Below are 14,160 nucleotides of genomic sequence, written 5' to 3'. Positions count from 1 at the left end.
TTTTTTTTTTTTTTTTTTTTTTTTTTTTTTTTTTTTTTTTTTTTTTTTTTTACCAAGAACAAGAACATCATTTTGCAATGAAAAACGCTTCCCTTAGAGCCATAATCGAAGGAGGACAACTTTAAAACGATGCTAACAAGATATTTATTATCAGCTTTATTGGGTATTTTTCTAAACACAAGTTGATTCCTAAAAGCCACTTTGTTCATCTTCCAGTGTTTCACATCAGGTCTATTCTAAGCAGTTCTAAGAAACAAAAGCAGATTAAAGATCTTTAAAATAGCATCAGTTCAGGCAATCAAGGTTCTTATAAACAATCAATGGTAAAGGATCAGAACAAGATTTTGCAAGATTTTCATTTCCATATTTAACAGAGAAGAGCGAAAGGATCATTTCCTTCAGAAACCAAACAAAACGCAATAAACAGAACCAAATGTAGTGTAAAGAATTTCAAGAAATTAAAGAAGATGGAATTTCAATGTTAAAATCATGTACCTCCATCAAGAATCGAGCATAATTGCTTAGTAACAACGAATTCTCTGGATTCGCTTCTATCATTTTCTGATAATACAAATCCGCCCAATCGTTCTCACGATCCGCATCCCAAGAACCAAAGCAGCCATCATCGCCACCATCCGAACCACCGCCATCGCCACCGCAACCATCACGGCCGATTCCCCCATCAACCGAAACACCGACCACCCCGCCACCGCAATCGGAACTCCCCCTTACTTTGGCAATACCACAGCACAATCCCCCATTCAAAAACGGACTCCTCTTCGCCACCGCCGAGAGGTTACTCAGATCGGGCACAGAGAGGGTCCGCATCATGTTGATCGCCGGACCACCAATTATCAGCGGCGGCGGCAACAATTTCGAAGAAGCACAGAGTGTGAGGGACCGTGATTTAGAAATTTGGTTGACGATTTCGGCCTCCATGGAAGATTCTTTCAAATGGGGTTTCCATGGGTTGAGAATTGAGGTTGACGCACTTCTGAGAAGCATGATTAACGATCGAAGCTTGTGAGGGAACGAAGAAGAAGAAAAGGGTTTTAGGATTCCACAAAACCCTCTTGCTCTCTTCTTTCTCTCTGCAACTGATCGGGAGAGAACTGTGAAAAGGTTTTTAAATCATAGGAGGCTGAAGAGAGAGGAAATAGAGAGAGAAAATGTATTTATTTATTTATTTTAAGAATTTTCAATTTTATTATGTTTTTTTAGGGAAAAAAAATTGAAAATATTATTTATTTTATGAGGGACACACATTTTAGAATTTAGTTTAAATTATGAAAACTTGAATTTATTTATATTCTAAAATAAAAAAATAAAATAAAAACCACTCTTTGAACAAGTTTTACAATGACTATGGACACGACAATGACTTCAGAGTTACGAAGATATTTATGTCTCGGGTTTATTCCAAGCCACAATGTTCCAAATATCACTGTAATGTTGTGACAATCTTCATCTCTCGTTTTTTATTTTAGGTCATGTCACGATGTTCCAAATTCAAATTTTTGTAAAATATTTTAACGACTTTTTTACCTAAGAGATAGTTTTGAAATATTTATGGAAGATCCGACTAGATATTATAATTTTTAAAAGATTTTCGAGTAATTTTTAGCTACGGATTGAGTTCGTATTTGAGCTCGAGACACTAGGTTTCATTTGTAGCTAGTGTTTAATTTATTTATTTTATTTTTAAAAATTAGGGATTTAGAACGATTTAATCATTAGAGGAAAGTTGTTGAGTCTTCACAAGTAGGAAGAGTCAAAGCATTCATGAATGTGAGGAAGGCAAACCCAAAAACCCTTTTGATTTCTTATTCTATGGAGGATATTACGTTTGGTTGCCATTCAAATATAGGCCACACCAAGACTTTAAACAATGGACCGTCGTTAGGAATGTGCACGGGTGGGTGAATTGGGTTAGGTTGAGAAAATCTTTTGGACCCATCTGAAATTTTGAGTTAGTTGGGTTGGTGACTCGGGACCCATCTGAAATTTTGGGTGAGTTGAGAAAATCTTTTGGACCCGAGCAACTGGAACTGGGTTGTTGGATTTGTTTTTCTAATTATTTTAAAAAATCATATTTATTTAGAGTATGGTTTGAGTTTAATCGCGTCATATTGATAATCCTCGATACTCAATCTACCTTGTCACGACTTCATTCCAACTCCTACCTTCAACATTCCCTTCCTTGTGGTTAAGGTAAGAACTTCGAGCATGGCCAACTCCCATAGTGTGACGGGAGTGTGTACAAGACCCGAGAATGAATTCACTGCTGACCGATGATTACTAGCAATTCCAACTTCATGCAGATGAATTGCAACCTACACTCCGACATTAAACGAAAATCACCCGAGTGGTAAATTTGTCGAATTAAAGATGTCAAAGCTCATTTTCAACGGACATTCACACTTGCAACGACTCGAAGCAACAGAGCGTATGCAAACGAATACGAAAGGGACCGAACGAGAACATTTAATCGAATGATCCACAACAGAATTATAGAAAGCTTGTACCAGATGCATTAAGTAACGTATCTGTAAGCTAAAACAGCTAGTTATAGAACATTCAGCTCGACAAAACCAGTAGCTACAACAGTGAGCGTACAAAGACAGCCAATGCTAAACTGTCACTCGGTAACTGTGTGTTCTTAGGAAGCCATGGCCATCAAAGAGGAAGCCTCCCATCAATGGAGACCAAAAACAGATAAACAAGCTGAAAGCTTGCAAAAATTAAGGTAATTGGCCATAGTTCCCTAAAACAACCGAGCCACGGAAAGAATACGCTGTCGGGATGCCCTCTGTTGAATGCTGCTATCTGTGTGAAAAAGACCATGTCGCTGTAACTATCCATGGTTAGACGAGGATGTCGCATCTCCATAAGTTCTCGACAATCATCCCGACCATGCCACTGCCGATTGAGTGACAGTTTTTGAGATTCAAACCGAGAAGCGACTTCCCCAATCTTTCCAGGAAAGGAAAGCTCTTGTTTGATACTTCGGAACAACCCGACAAGGAAAGAACTTGCAAATTTATCTGTTCTGAAGATGAAAGAACTGCGAGTCCTGCGTCGGTGATTGCACACTTCGAAACGTCTAGTTCATTTAGTAACAAGCACGCATCTGCAATAGCTACCAAACTAGCATCAGTGATCTTTCTGCAACTGTCGAGATTCAGAACTTCGAGCGTTCCTCCGTGCAGTCTAACCAAGGTCGATATTGTTTCGTCGGTCAAGTTTATGCAGCCGCTAAGGTTCACCTTCAATAGCCCTTCGCAGGTCTCGAGAAGTGGAAGCATTGAGGCGTCCGTGATACCGTAAAGACCAATCAGTTCAACATGCTGAAGTTGAGGACATAGCTTCCCAACCATTGAAAGACTGGCACTGCCAAAGCCAGGGCAGTTTTGGATAGATAAGGATCTGAGGGAGGTGCAAGGAGAGGGCAACGTTACTTCTTGAGCTATATCCTTGATCCCCATGCACTTCACCAGAGTAAGAGACTTCAAGTTCCGAATATGGTTCGAGAGGGCACCACCGACGCCTAATAGGGTGATTCGGTTGCACTCTTCTAATTGCAACGCCTCGAGCAATCCCGCAGCTCTAGCAAAAGCTGTCAATCCGTTGTCTGAAACAAAACAACACTTCTGAATGCACATCTGCTTCAGGTTTGCAATTCCCTTTCCAATTGCTTCGAGACTCACATCGGTCATCCCTCGGCAAGAAGCAATCGTCAACAACGACAACTTCTTCAAGCCCTGTGCACTGCCCATGACCCAAAAGCCCTTCTCACTAACATTCTGAAGACCACTGAGGGTTAGGTGTGTTATGGCCTGACCATAATGTCCGATCACGGCGAGAGAGAAATCCGTTAAGTTCAATGCTTGGATCTTCACCTTCGTTATGGTACAAGAAGATGACGCGAATAGACTCGAAACACCTTGATCCCCGACACGAGGACAATCTCTGATAGAGATGGTCTGAAGTTTCGAACATAATTTTCCAATTGCTTGCAAACCTTCATTTCCGATCTTCGGACATGATTCAATGCTTAAAGAGGTCAAGTTCGTGCATCGCTCAGCAATGGCAATCAAACCTTTGTCCGAGATCGAAGGGCAGTGGCAGAGGTCAAGTTTCTCTAGCAAGCGACATTCTCTAGCGATTTTGAACAATCCTTCATCCCCAACCAACGATACGTTCCACAGAGAAAGCATCCGAAGAGAAGGGCAACCATTGGCAATTGCTGAAAGACCGAGGTCGGTAACTCCACGCGTAGAGTTACTTCCTCGAATAGAAAGCTTACCCAACCCCCCACATCCACTAGTTCCTACTGCAATGGCAGCAAGTCTTACATCAGTAGCTTTCTTTCCTTCCAAACATCTCGTAAGAAAACCGTTACTTTCATCTTCTCGATCAGATTCAGCCTTCGACTGCGGAACCATCCGAACGGTCGACGTGTTTCTACTCTTGCAGATTTCATCCCTACGAATAGTACTCAAAAGCATAAGCCATCGTTTCGAGACGCCTGCACAAGAGCTCCTCTCTCTAGCACTGTCTAAATGCCTAAAGATCTCAAAGAGACATTCATCAGGAAGAACTTCAATGGATGGTTTACACTCCTGCTCAAATTCTCGTCCTCGAAACACAACCAAGGCACCGATTCGAGCTCTCTTACTAGGACGAAAATACAGATCAACATGAGAGCTAGTTGGTAGCAAGCCATCCAAATCCATGGGGCTTGAGTGAAAGGCTCCCCCAGGATAACATTCATCATCCCCTGAAATCCCAATAACAACACTAATCAGCCAAACTACCTCATCAAAATTGCACACATCTCTAAACAGATCCATTTACAAACCTAACCAACAAGTTCAGACACATTTGACATGATGAACAAACTAGATATCTACAAATTACTGTCACTAAAGAACAAACTAGCTTAAGATATCTACAAGATCAAGCATATTGAAACAAACCCAGATCACAAAACTTCAGAAACAGATTCATGAACAAAAAAGAACTCCAAACGGATCAAGCCAAACCGATTCAAATCCTACCCAGATCAAACAAGAACAAAACAGAAAAGATCGAAGAACTCACCAACGTAATTGACGAGGGCAGGCATGGCGACAGAAACAGAGCAACAATCCACAAGAACAGAAGCGAAAGTGGTGTCCGAAAGCCGAAATCAAACTCAGAAATCAAAGAAGAAATGAGAAATAGGAGGAAGAAGAAGAGCATTTGGAGAAAACCCCAATAGGAAAAGGGGGAAAAAGGGAAGAACAAGGGAAATTTGTGATTATGGGAAGAAGAAATGGATTGAACAGAGTATATATTTGGATTATAGAATGGATTAATGAATAAAATAAGAAAAGGGGGTTGTAGAGGTCGATCTCAGGGAAAATAATTCATATTTGGAGTATGAATTTGAGGTGGGATTGTGAATGTGCAATGAATCTCTCCAAAAAACCGCAAATTCCAATCAGACCCCCTCTTGCTCTTTGCCCTCTGCGCCACTGCCCCAACCAACTTGCCATTACCGACTACCGGACCTTCCCCGCTTTTTCTTTTCTTCTTTTTTTTTTTTTTTTGAATAAAAGTTAAATTAATAAAAGTAAGTATCATTAGCTCAATTTATCAAGCAATTTTCGACGAGATACCGTCTTCGCTGAAGTAACCACCTCACGACCTTTCTTAAATCTCCATCCGCATGTACAAATCAAAAAATGTTATCAGAGCCAGTCATCGGGCGTCCCATCCCAGTTAGGACGTTGGGCCTCCAAGGGGATGATTACGAGATTCCACATCGTTTGGAGAGGGAAACGAAACATTCATTAAAAGGGTCGGAAAAACCTTCCTTAGTAGACGCTCGTGAGGTTGATGGTGATACGTAAAGGGCCAAAGCGGACAGTAAATATCCACGATATCCTTATTTTCCAAGGAATTAATGGTAATAGCAATGTTTTCCACACAATTTGCACTAAATATTGCATTCCCCATGGCTCTATTAGTTTTTAGGGTTTTGAGGAAGGAGAAAGGTGAAATGGGATGGACTTCTTCCAAGCCAAGGTGACCTCAAACTGTTATAATTAGTATCAGAGTCAGACACCGAACAGTGTGCTAATGAGAATGTTGGGCTCTCAAGAGAGATGGATTGTGAGATCCTATATCGGTTGAAGAAGGGAACGAAACATTCCTTATAAGATTGTGGAAACCTATCGTTAATAGACCCATTTTAAAACCGTGAGGTTGACGGTGATACGTAATGAACTAAAATGAACAATATCTACTAACGATAGCCTTAATTGTTACTACGATATGTATTTTTAGAAGTCGTATGGATAAAATTAAATAAGTCAAATATTTCAATAATATATCATTATTATTATTATGGAAGACCATTCTTTGACTAACAACCAAACATACCCTTATCAAGCTATGTTCTTTCTTGCCTTTTGCAAATCTCAAGGAACCCTAGTTGATGATAAGAAAAACAAGATAAAATATCCATGTATCTCTCGTGTTATTAGTATAGATAGTAACTTTCTTTGTCCCCGTTTTGTCCCCGTTTTCTAAGGCTTAAGCATATGTCGTCCGTGTCAACAATAACCCAAACTCTAGTTAGTTGACTTACTCAAAGATGAGAGTAAATGTTGTTAGACGAACACGACTCTCCACAATGGTATGATATTGTCCACTTTGAGCATAAGGGCCTTATAAACCCATGATCATTCTCTAAATTAGCCGATGTGGGACTTTCATCATCCAACACCTCCCCTCGAACAAAGCACGCCTCCCCTTAATCGAGGCTCGACTCTTTTGGAGTCTTAGTCATTTTTTACTACCTTCGTACCTTCGAGGAGGCTTGACTTCTTTTTTCATTTTGGAGTCCTTTGTTCGACATTCGAGGATTTGCCAATCTATTGGCACGGCTAAGTTTAGGGCATGGCTTTGATACCATGTTATTGATATTGTCCACTGTTAGTATAAGCTCTCATGGCTTTGCTTTAGGGTTCCCCAAAAGGCCTCAAACCAATGAAGTTAGTATTCCTCACTTATAAACTCATGATCATTCCCTAAATTATCCGATGTGGGACTTTCATCATCCAACAAATGCTACACAATCGTGTCGTGAGTTCTTGACATGGTGCGTTGAGACAGTGGCTCTTCGATTATTTTTTGAATTTTTTTAACCAACGTTTTTTTAAACTATTTATATTTATACGTGGTCTGGATTCATTCATATATTTTCTCTTTAAAAATAAAAAAAAATAAAAAAAATCTCGATGCATGTATTTGTGTGTATATATATCTATATGTCCAAATACACTATATCATATTTTTCCACGACAAGATAAAAGCAAAGATATACAATGAATATGATTTTTAGGTATGTGACATATATGGGAAGCTCGATCGAAGAAAAAGGCATGTTAATACGATAAAATTAATTAAAGTTATTAAATTTAATTTAAGCGGAAAAAATATACGTACGTGTAGACACGATCCGTTTATTTGATATGATCTCGTTTAAATTTTAATTTACCCATAAATAAATTTTAAAAAATTATAATATAAAAAAATGGAGATTAATTAAATAATTGAATCTTCTCTCATGTGGAGAGAGAGAGGGAAGGTTCATTGTAATGAATCCCAAGGTTGGTTCTGAAATCATTTCCAATTATTATAATATTAAAATCATAATTAAATGTTAGAAAATCAAAAAGCATGTTAGGATCACACATTTTAATAATAATAATATAATAATAATAATACTATATTATTATTATTTTATTAGATTAAATTAATAAAAATAATTTTCAACTTTCCACTTTTATCTTAAAAATATCTAAACTTTTAAAAATTTCCGTAATATAATTAAATTTTAAAAAAAATCTAAAAAATACGTTAATATTGTTTTAAAAATACTATTAAACTTTAAAAAAAATTCATTATTTCCCTTTACTTTAAAAAAAAAAATACCCATAAAATTTTAAAATGAGAAGTAACTCTTTATTTTTATAAAGCATAAAATAAATTAAAATATTATCATCAATATATAGATGAAAACTGTTTATTGATACCTCATAGACTATATATAAACGTTTTAATGTTAATTTTTGAATTATTAAAAAAAAGTTTAAATATACTTTTGAAGATTTTTTAAAAAAATTTAAAAGTATCAGTGACGTTAAAGGGTATTTTTGAAACGATTTTGAAAGTTGAAGAGTATTTTTAAAACAAAGTAGTAACGGGTTTCATCTAAAACTAAGGTAGGGGTATTTTTGAACTTTTCAAAAAAAAATTTAAGAATATTATTGAAATTTTTGAAAGTTTAAGAGTATTTTTTTAGACAGAGCATAAGGTTTGAAGGGTATTTTTATTAATTTAGTATTATTATTATTATTATTATTATTTAATTTTAGGGTTTTAATAAGGATTTGTGTGTATCTTCAAGTTGAACATTACCCCCTTGTTTTTTGAATTCATTGGATGGGGAATAGATGAAGGATCATCTTTGATTCATCTTAATCTAAAACAATATTGCTAAATGGAATATAATTAATTCTTATGCCTCGTGTTTAGGTTAGAGAATGTAATCGAGTTACCCACCATAAGGGTAGCTTCCCCTCTCCCTCGATCTCTCGTTTTAGATCGAGGGAGAGGAGAGTCAGTTGATGGCAGATGAAAAGAGGAAAAAAGAAAAAGAAAAAAAACGACAACGAATTAAAAAAATCTAGAAATTCAAATATAATCCAATTCAGATAAATACCCACTTTTATTTAAGTCGTAATTTTTAAAAATAAGTTCTAAAAAGAAACATGTATATATATAAACAGATTTGAACCTTTGCCTTTAAAGGAATGAATACAAATAAAATGTCACTAAATTATACTCACTTAGGCCACAGTCTCTAAATTTATCTGTTACGAACCATAACACCAATGAAAAAATGTTGCATCTTACGTTAAAAAAACCCGACAAAAACATTAGAAAATGAATTAATATTCTTGAAAAAAGTATAGTCTAATTTTAACATTATTCGAGACAAAACTTTAAAACATAAAGTTATCCATTCATTTCATTTGGGTTCATCTTTTTTGGAGGGTCCCTTATGAAGCCAATAAGAGGCACTTAAAAGAGAGAAGAACAAAGTAGCTATCAACTCACCATGTTTAAATCATGTCTCATCTCTCTCTTATAATGACCTCTAAGAGTACCAAACCAAAGCAATCACTAAGATATGTAATAATCTTTCAGTTGAATTCTGAATTTGGTAAAGAGAGAGCAACTTTGAACAAGAAAAACATAAATATAAATCATATCAAGATCCTTTAATTCTTTTCAAACAACCATGATGAATCTGAATTTGGAATTTTAGAATTCTGTGTGTTTAAAGATATTCATCCCAATCCCAATGCATAAAGAATATATATCAACCATTCTCTCTGGCTCAGTAAGAAAATGATGCCCACCGCTAGCAAATATTATCCTCTTTCGACTTTTTCTTTCGGGCTTCCTCTTAAGATTTTCAAAACACGTCTACTAGGATCTTACACTTCACCCCCTTGAGAGCCCAACGTTCTCGTTGATACTCATTCCCCTCTTCAATCGATGTAGAATCTCAAGATCCACCCCCTTTTGGGGCCCAACGTCCTCGTTGGCACTCGTTCATCTCTCCAATCGATATGGGATCTCAAATTCCACCCCCTTTCGGGGCCCAGCGTCGTCGCTGGCACACTGTTCGGTGTCTGACTCTTATATTATTCTCAAACCCACTGCTAACAAATATTGTCCTCTTTGGGCTTTGCCTTTCGAGCTTCTCCTCAAGATTCTAAAAACGCATCTGCTAGGGAGAAATTTTCACACCCTTATAAAGAATGTTTCGTTCCCTCTCCAACCTATGTAGGATCTTACAGTCCTTTATCCCTAAAACAGTGAGTATTCTCTTCTGAAAAACGAGTTTCAAAAGCATCTTAGCATCTTCAAACATAAACCCTTCAAAATTTCTAGTCTGTTAATGGCACAACCACCAGACAAAAAGACAATGGGGGCGTGACTTCGCCTATTATTTGTTCTCTACCATCCAACACGGTTGACAGCAATATCCCCACAAAACAAATCTCAGTATTATCAGAATTCAAAGATAGTGTTTGTTTTAGAGGTTAATATCTATTCTATTACATCAATTACAGCAAGTCAATCATCAACATCGCGTCAAACATACTAATGTTGATGCTTCTGCATATATTAAACTAACTGTCATGCGTAGATGAAACCGTGAAGAAAGCTTGATATGTAGATATTAGCTGATGGTTGGAGGGGGCTTACCATTTAGCTCGTCGATCATTCAGACGATCTTGGATTTCGGGTTACATCATATTTGACCTCTCCCCAAGAAGTCTCCAATGTACCGATAGCGAACCAGGTGGTATCATTTTGTATGTTAACTCGTATCGACTGATCCCAAGTTAAGGCAGTAGCCGTTGAATTAAATTCCGAAACACTAAAAAAGTCACAAAGATGGTGAATGCACAAGGTGTTGGTTTTCGATCGACTGGCTCAATAATACAGCCCTTCTTCTTCCCATTCTTCGACTAGAAAGTCTACCATTTCCTGTCAGTTATATCATGGTTACATATTCAAAGCAGAGGATTTGAATATGTAGTCGACTAAAGAAAACACCACATTAAAGACAAAAAGCTAACTTACAGATAAAGGTATGAGCCGATGGTAAGGTCTTTTGCTTTCAAGCATGAGTTCTTTGGTCATATACCAACTGCAAACAGAAACCAAGCGATGCATGTTGGGGCAAAAAATTTAGAAAATTCAATTTGGATGGCATGAACGAATACGTAACTGCGTCGAAATTAGACTCACCTTAATCCTGTAAGGTGTTTTCTTTTAGTTCGTTTAGCAGATTCGTGATTTCCGACCCATCGAAGCCTGGTCTGTGTCCAAAGAATCAAACCTGCAATTGGGAATTTACAATTGAAACCAGTCTAGAGCAACTACAGAACTGGAGATACTAACGCTAGATGAAGAAAGCAAGTGCAAGGAACATCTCCTTTGCTTTCCAACAAGCAGTGAATATTGAGATATGAGCTTACCATGATTTACGAAGTCAGAATGATTGCTTAAATAGTCAGTGGCACCTCCATGATTTGAGTTGTAGCTTGTTGTGCTGATAAACGAGTTCTGTCGAGATTGAAGCGTAAGCATGTCATCGAGATCACATGTGCTTGTACTCCAAAAATCATCTGACATACTTAGCATCCTAGAATTCAGATTGTTCCCAGAGATGGTAGGTGCAGGTTTAGTGCCCCTACCAAGATAAACACTTCCTCTGTTAGAAGCATGTTGAAAACTGTGGATATAACTCCAGAACAGACATGTAATAGTCTAAGTAATGATAAATGTACATGCATGAACATCATGATACTGACATTTCAGAGAGATGAATTCAATAATATGGTTAAGCTTTGGGATCTCAATGAAGTTTGAAATAAACGAAGTATGCAGATCATTGTCCAATATAATATATGAACCCTCGTTGTCATGGACCCAGTCAATGACAATGAAACATGAAAAATTATAACAGAGGTGAACTAATTTAGTGAATTTGAAGAAAGATAAATAATCAATCAGTTGATAAATCAAGAACATCTCACACAACATGCTCACCATTTGCTACTGTCTTGACCATCTGTAAACTCGCGCTCCAAAATCCAGTACAACTCAGTACTAATGATGAGATCAATTATAAATCCTCTCAATCTAAGAGCTTTGAGCTCCCACCATTCACTTAGATAACGGCCCAACTCCACCGCTAGCAGATATTGTCTTCTTTGGGCTTTCCCTTTCATATTGTCCTCTTTAGGCTTTTCCTCAAGGTTTCTAAAACGCGTCTGCTAGAGAGACGTTTCCACATCCCTATAAAAAAATGTTTCGTTCTCCTCCCCAACTGATATGAGATCTCACAATCCACCTCCCTTCAGGGCCCAGCGTCCTCGCTAGCACACCGCCTGGTGTCTGGCTCTGATGCCAATTGTAATGGCCCAAGCTCACCGCTAACAAATATTGCCCTCTTTACGCTTTCCCTTTTAAGCTTCCCCTCAAGGTTTTTAAAATGTGTCTACTAGGGAGAGGTTTCCACACCTTTATAAAGAATACTTCATTCTCTTCTCCAATCGACGTGGGATCTCACAATCCACCCCCTATAAGGCATCTCACATTTAAAGTCCATCTTCAATGGGTCAAGAGATTGCCAAGACAGAAAATTCCGGTTATACTTTTGCTTGGATTACGATGGATTCTGCTTCCTCCAATCCCAAATTTTCACTTCTTTATGTCCATTCCAACATTATGCCATCGATGTTCCCTCAGAAAAAGAATTTGCTAGTAAGTGCACAGATTAACCTAATTGAAAATACGTTTAGCACAATGTGTTGAGGTTCAATTCATGGAAGAAAAATGAAGCTACCATCTTCCCCACCTTCTTTCAGAGCTAAATACTTACTAAGAACCAACCGGTATTTCTTTTACTTCCAAGATCCCTTAATTTCAGATTCAAAAGAAATCTCCAAAATAATGATAGCTCAAGCTCCTACCGATTCACAAGAAGCTGAAAGTATTTGCAGGACGAACTCATCAAGTAAAACAGCTATTCAAAATAAAACTACTCAAATAACAATGGCAATCATAAGAACAATACATCATGGATCCATAAGAAAAAACTCCCCCAAATGAACAAGTGTAGTCCATACAATCCAGAACAGTATTCAAGTCTCTAAACGTTTCAATTAGGTCGCATCAAAATGGTTCGAAATTTTGAAGCTAAATCTCTTCGAAAATCAAACAATTACAAAAACCTAAACATGCTTCGAGAACAGAAATGAGGTGATCAACACAGAGCAAAAGAACGTACCTCAAACAAGAGAGAAATCGATCGATCCAAACAGAAAACCAGCTCTCTCGCGTCACCATATTCGGCGAAAAATCAGATTACAAACATCAAAACACAGAAACATGCTGAAATCGAAATCGAAATCGAAATCGAAATTAAAATCGAAATCAAAATCGAAATCGAAAACCCTAATACTGGATAGAATAGGATAAACAAGGTCGAATTAGAAGGGAAATCAGTGTGATTGTGACTTCCACTGGAACTTTACCAGATCCAGTTCATATTTCGTAATCTGTAATTTTGTACCGTTAATAGCAGTTAACACTAACAACTGAAACCCTGTTCATGTTCTTATTCGTCTTAATTTCAATACAAACTTAAAATAAAAAATTAAAAAAATTAAAAAAAATTGCAAAATTACCCCATACATTTACTAATTTGACTCACTATCCCTTAATTTGTAATCCATATTGTAATTTTTTTTCTCAAAAAGGTATTAAATTGCAAACGAAATAAATGATCTCATAATCCGAAATTAAAATACAAACAGAGCTACAATAAAAACTCGAGACGACATAAATTTATATAAAATATAAAATTAAATTATAAATTTAGTACTCAAACTTTAAAAATATTTAATTTTATAAATCTGCTATATATATTCAAAATTTATTCCATATTTATATAGAAAAAATCATGTATCTATTTGATAATTCAAAATAAAATTTTATTTTATATCTATTTTTTTAATAAAAAAAATATATTAAATATTTATGAGATTTATTGAATATAAAATTAAAAAAAAAAATACACAATTCACGGTTCGAAATCTACTTGTTCTTCCTATATGCTTTTACTCTTAGGTTATCGCTGGCATGCCACCCGATGTCTACCTCTAGTTAACATTTTTTTATGGGTCTTTTTAACATGCTTCTACCCTTAAATCTTTGTTGAAATGCTACTCGATCCTGTCTTTGATACCATTTGTAATAACTTAAAACCACAAATAATGTCTTTTTGGGACTTTCCCTTTTGGGTTAAAGTTTTTAAAACGCTATATATTAAAGAGAAGTTTCCACACCTTTATACTAATGTTTCATTTTTCTCTTCAACGTGAGATATCATGAGCAGAAATTCAAATTTCTAATTCTATAATGGACCAATATTACACAAATGAAAAAAAAAAAAAAAAAAAAAAAAAAAAAAAAAAAAAAAAAAAAAAAAAAAAAAAAAAAAAAAAAAAAAAAAAA

At 36.3% G+C, this 14,160-nt stretch overlaps 3 protein-coding genes across 4 annotated transcripts in view; all 3 read right to left on the bottom strand.

Moving 5' to 3' along the window:
* LOC111493633 overlaps positions 1-1,123 on the bottom strand; it is a 3,150-nt gene extending 2,027 nt beyond the window's left edge. Inside the window, exons 1-2 of one of the 2 annotated variants that reach the window (XM_023143402.1) lie at positions 716-1,123; positions 496-661 (exon numbers count right to left, since the gene is read on the bottom strand). In XM_023143402.1, the coding sequence (XP_022999170.1) occupies positions 496-661; positions 716-1,005 (456 nt within the window). In that variant the 5' untranslated portion in view covers positions 1,006-1,123. Of the gene's footprint in view, positions 1-495 lie in introns of both variants that reach the window. The other variant, XM_023143401.1, reaches the window with a different exon arrangement.
* A 1,346-nt stretch (positions 1,124-2,469) lies between these two features.
* On the bottom strand, positions 2,470-5,491 carry LOC111493622 (EIN3-binding F-box protein 1-like). Its single transcript, XM_023143388.1, has 2 exons — positions 5,104-5,491; positions 2,470-4,780 (listed from the first exon to the last, which is right to left on the bottom strand). Exons 1-2 carry the CDS (start codon positions 5,126-5,128, stop codon positions 2,865-2,867), a joined length of 1,941 nt encoding a protein of 646 aa, XP_022999156.1. The 5' UTR covers positions 5,129-5,491; the 3' UTR covers positions 2,470-2,864.
* Positions 5,492-10,045: 4,554 nt separating this feature from the next.
* On the bottom strand, positions 10,046-13,255 carry LOC111493640. The gene is made up of 5 exons (XM_023143411.1): positions 12,932-13,255; positions 11,115-11,329; positions 10,885-10,975; positions 10,717-10,783; positions 10,046-10,620 (listed from the first exon to the last, which is right to left on the bottom strand). Exons 1-5 carry the CDS (start codon positions 12,988-12,990, stop codon positions 10,567-10,569), a joined length of 486 nt encoding a protein of 161 aa, XP_022999179.1. The 5' UTR covers positions 12,991-13,255; the 3' UTR covers positions 10,046-10,566.
* Between the last annotated feature and the right edge of the window lie 905 nt (positions 13,256-14,160).

The sequence above is a fragment of the Cucurbita maxima genome, unplaced genomic scaffold (genome assembly GCF_002738345.1).
Source record: "Cucurbita maxima cultivar Rimu unplaced genomic scaffold, Cmax_1.0 Cma_Scf00019, whole genome shotgun sequence".
Lineage (NCBI taxonomy): Eukaryota > Viridiplantae > Streptophyta > Magnoliopsida > Cucurbitales > Cucurbitaceae > Cucurbita > Cucurbita maxima.
Note: the sequence above shows the minus strand (reverse complement) of the source record. Positions and strands in the feature narration are given on the sequence as shown.